At 34.3% G+C, this 3,736-nt stretch overlaps 1 protein-coding gene across 1 annotated transcript; it reads left to right on the top strand.

Moving 5' to 3' along the window:
- The first annotated feature begins 260 nt into the window (after positions 1-260).
- LOC143240399 (uncharacterized) lies at positions 261-3,453 on the top strand. Its single transcript, XM_076482749.1, has 3 exons — positions 261-459; positions 1,073-1,188; positions 2,902-3,453. Exons 2-3 carry the CDS (start codon positions 1,110-1,112, stop codon positions 3,279-3,281), a joined length of 459 nt encoding a protein of 152 aa, XP_076338864.1. The 5' UTR covers positions 261-459; positions 1,073-1,109; the 3' UTR covers positions 3,282-3,453.
- Positions 3,454-3,736: the final 283 nt, after the last annotated feature.

Here is a 3,736-nt window from a genome sequence, read left to right on the forward strand (position 1 = left end):
GAGCTTCACTAACCTCTTATTGCGACAGCGATTACCCCATCTCTAAGCCGAAACAAAGTCGCTTCGTCCTTCAACTTTATCTTAAGTCACAAAACAATCACCTTGTTTACGATGTGAATTTAGAGCTACGTTGTTTTGTTTCTAGGTGACTCACTGGATATATTGCAACTTTTGTTGATTTGGGAAGAAAATTTCCGTTCTTATTCGTTTAAAAGAAATCAGCTTTTACCTCGATATCTTAGGCCTTATTAGATTTTTGTATCAACTCTGGAACTAGATTACACACTGCACAGATTATGTTGGTTGTTGCGCCATGTTGACCATTTGTTGTAAACTAATTTTAAATCTATTTTTGGAATATCTTTGTCTTTATAAGTAATGCACTTATCACCAACAGACTGCAAGATAGTTTTACGAGTGAGACGTTGTGAATTTGAGCACTCGCATCTAGCCTGAACCGTAAGTCATGTGCAATAATTTATCTGCATAATGCAATGAATGTTAAAAGAGTTTGACTTTAATATTCAGACACTGGTTGGTTCTAATATCCTCGAAATCTTTATTTTATCAGTTAAGTACTTCTACTTTTCTATTAAAATTTTCAAAAATACATGTGCTTATCGCAATTCCTTGAAAATACCTTTTTAAAACTTTACTACGCAGGATGATAAAAATTATACTTCCTGTTATAAAGAATTAACTAACTAATGAAATACAGTCACGCAGATATCAACATCATGTGACCGAACTCAAACAGTTTTTAATGACATGTCAGTATATTTCTAACGATGATAGCACATCTAACCGGTATTCAATTTTAGTCCACGTTTTCCCCTTACATATCGACAGTTGCTATGACAATAGCGTCCGTTATCCGTGATCTATGCTGTAGGTGCAATACACATTATCCATACGTCTTTCCTGTGCTAGTCATGATTATATTTTGTTAATTATTTAATTATTCAGTTGTAAAATAGGAAAGACAATTTTGGTCCACCCTGTATTATGATTTTTTTCTTTTAAAGCAAAGTTTTGTTTAAGTGAGATTTTGTTTTATCTTTTTTTGTATAAGAGACTCAAATATAAGAGAAAAAGAAAATTCTTTCACGATGGGAACTGTCTATGTTTGGTTAACCCTTGCTCTTCTCTACCTTGTACACATTACAGAAGGACGTCACACAGGATGTGGTAAGACACTTTTCATTATGACACTAAATTTTGTGAAGAAATCAGTAAGATAACGTATTTTTTTTAGTAACGGATACAAATAAAGTGTTAAACAAATTTTGAGGACCTGTGCATCTCCCGATAAAATATTCTTCTTGTATTTATGTAAAATATTTTGTTTGTTTGTTTGTTTTGGAATTTCGCACAAAGCTACTCGAGGGCTATCTGTGCTAGCCGTCCCTAATTTAGCAGTGTAAGACTAGAGGGAAGACAGCTAGTCATCACCACCCACTGCCACCTCTTGGGCTACTCTTTTACCAACGAATAGTGGGATTGACCGTCACATTATACACCCCCACGGCTGGGAGGGCGAGCATGTTTAGCGCGATTCGGATTACGAGTCGCACGCCTTATGCGCTTGGCCATGCTATGTAAAATAATTAATCATTTTTATGTAATTACTTATAAAGAAAGGTGATATCAGTTTGTTATAATTTTCTTCTTCTAACTCATTTTTCCTTCTCCCATTTGTTGGCCCGACATAACCATGTGGTTACGGTACTCGACTGGTAAGCTGAAGGCCGCCCATTTGAATCCCCATCACATCAAACATGGTCCACTGTTTTAGACATGGAGGACGTTATAAGAGTCACTTAATCCCACTAATAGTCGGTAAAGGTGTAGCCAAAGAGTTGGCGATGGATGGTAATGACTAACTGCCTTCCGTACAGTCTTACACTGATACATTAGTTACGGCTAGTCCTCGTGTAGCTTTGTGCAAAATTCAAAACATAAACAAACACATTCGTTATTTCCACAGTATTTTAATATCCTTACGACATATGTGAGTTTCTTTAACTTGCCATAAAGTTGATGTAAAATCAGGTTTTGTTTCGTGCTGAAGTTTCATGTCTGTTTGTGTTTGGCAATTTCTAAATTCTGTTATTCCCCTTTCTGTTACAGAAACGACGCTCCTTTGTACAAAAAGTTAGCAATATTATGACCTGTGTAACTTTGTGTCATTCATTTAACTGCTGTTTGAATTTCCTCTAGCGATCAAATGTCGACAAACATTGAAATGTTTTGTCATTATGTACGGTGCTACTTAACTGTAAGGATCTACATGGAAAAACATGGCGGCAGAAAATCCGCCTTATAAAAACCTTTTCCATAAAGAACACACTGGGATACATAGAGACATTAAAAACGACATTGTACTTTGACCTATAGTGACAAAATATCGAAAATAACAAAGCTGCAATTTTTTTAAAAGATCCGCAACAACGACTGCGTCGACAGATTGACTGAATTCGTCAGAGAGCCAAGAGTAAAATCAGCTAAGCCATTGGGTCCAATACCCTCAGACTGTTCTTGATTTCATTGTAGTTTTCCACTTTGTTCTTCCGATAAAAAATCCTTGTGTATAATATATACAGGTATATTATGAATAGTAAACAAATTATGCACGAACTTAAATATCCTCTCAACCCGATAGATAGCGATACATATCAACAGATAGTTTATACAGGTACAACACAAAAAAGTAAAGAAACACGGGTATTACAAATTGTGAATTTCAAAACAAAGTAGAGTTCTTACTACAAAAGCACTGAAAACACAATTAAAACCCCAATCACAAATTCAATTCATACTTTGGCAACTTTATACATTTATCTGTACGTCATAGAAGGAATTCGATTAAATTTTATGTTATTTACTTTGAATATTTTGTAGAGAGAGACACTTCGCTGGATGGAACTCTGATGAGATATCCTGGACATTATGCAGTTTACCAAATCATAGATGGATGTAAGCATAGAGTGCCAAGAATAAGAACTTACGAAAACCTCTACAAAGACACAAATTGCATTAAAACGGATACTTCGATACGAAACTTGTGTAAATGTCACTCACTTTCAATTTATGCAACACTTATCAAAGGAAGTGGACCAGCTGTATATCTATTAAGTAATGGAGTCAAAAGGCATATTGCTAACCCTGATACCTTCAATGCTTTCTGTTTCGACTGGGACAAAATTAAAACTATTTCAGATTTTGCTGTCAAACGTATTTTTACGGGATCTTCTATAAAAATTATGACCGCGGTACCTTAATGTTTTCTTCATTTAAAACACTTGTATTTGATTGCTTCTTAGTTTTAAAATAAAACGTGATTAACAAGTAACAGTTGCATTCTTTAAACGAAAAACTGTAAGTCAAGCCACAGTTTATTAACTTAAAAGCCTTAAATTCACTCCCAAAATATTCAAGCTAAAACCAAGTACAACGTTTTTAAATCTCCATACTTATGTTAATTCTTGATATAAGAACTATGACTCTCTCTTTTGGATCTAAAAATAAAGTTATTATTATTTTTAATCTAACTGAAACCATCAAACGTTTGAGGATATGTGTTTTTCCTTTGCTTGTTCAACTATACCTGTTTAGAGGTATTTTGAGATTTAATGTCTCAGCTAAAGTATGGTAATTTACATATAAATCTGTTCATGTCGTTTTACTCGCACCTCTATTTATCTGACTACTAGTTTATTGATCATTCAGTCTATTT

Source organism: Tachypleus tridentatus, chromosome 13 (assembly GCF_004210375.1).
Source record: "Tachypleus tridentatus isolate NWPU-2018 chromosome 13, ASM421037v1, whole genome shotgun sequence".
Taxonomy (NCBI): Eukaryota; Metazoa; Arthropoda; class Merostomata; order Xiphosura; family Limulidae; genus Tachypleus; species Tachypleus tridentatus.

Coding starts and splice junctions, on each gene's coding strand:
- LOC143240399 (XM_076482749.1), top strand. CDS start 1,110: ATGGGAACTGTCTATGTTTGGTTAACCCTTGCTCTTCTCTACCTTGTA. Junction 1,189..2,901: donor AGGACGTCACACAGGATGTG/GTAAGACACTTT, acceptor AATATTTTGTAG/AGAGAGACACTTCGCTGGAT.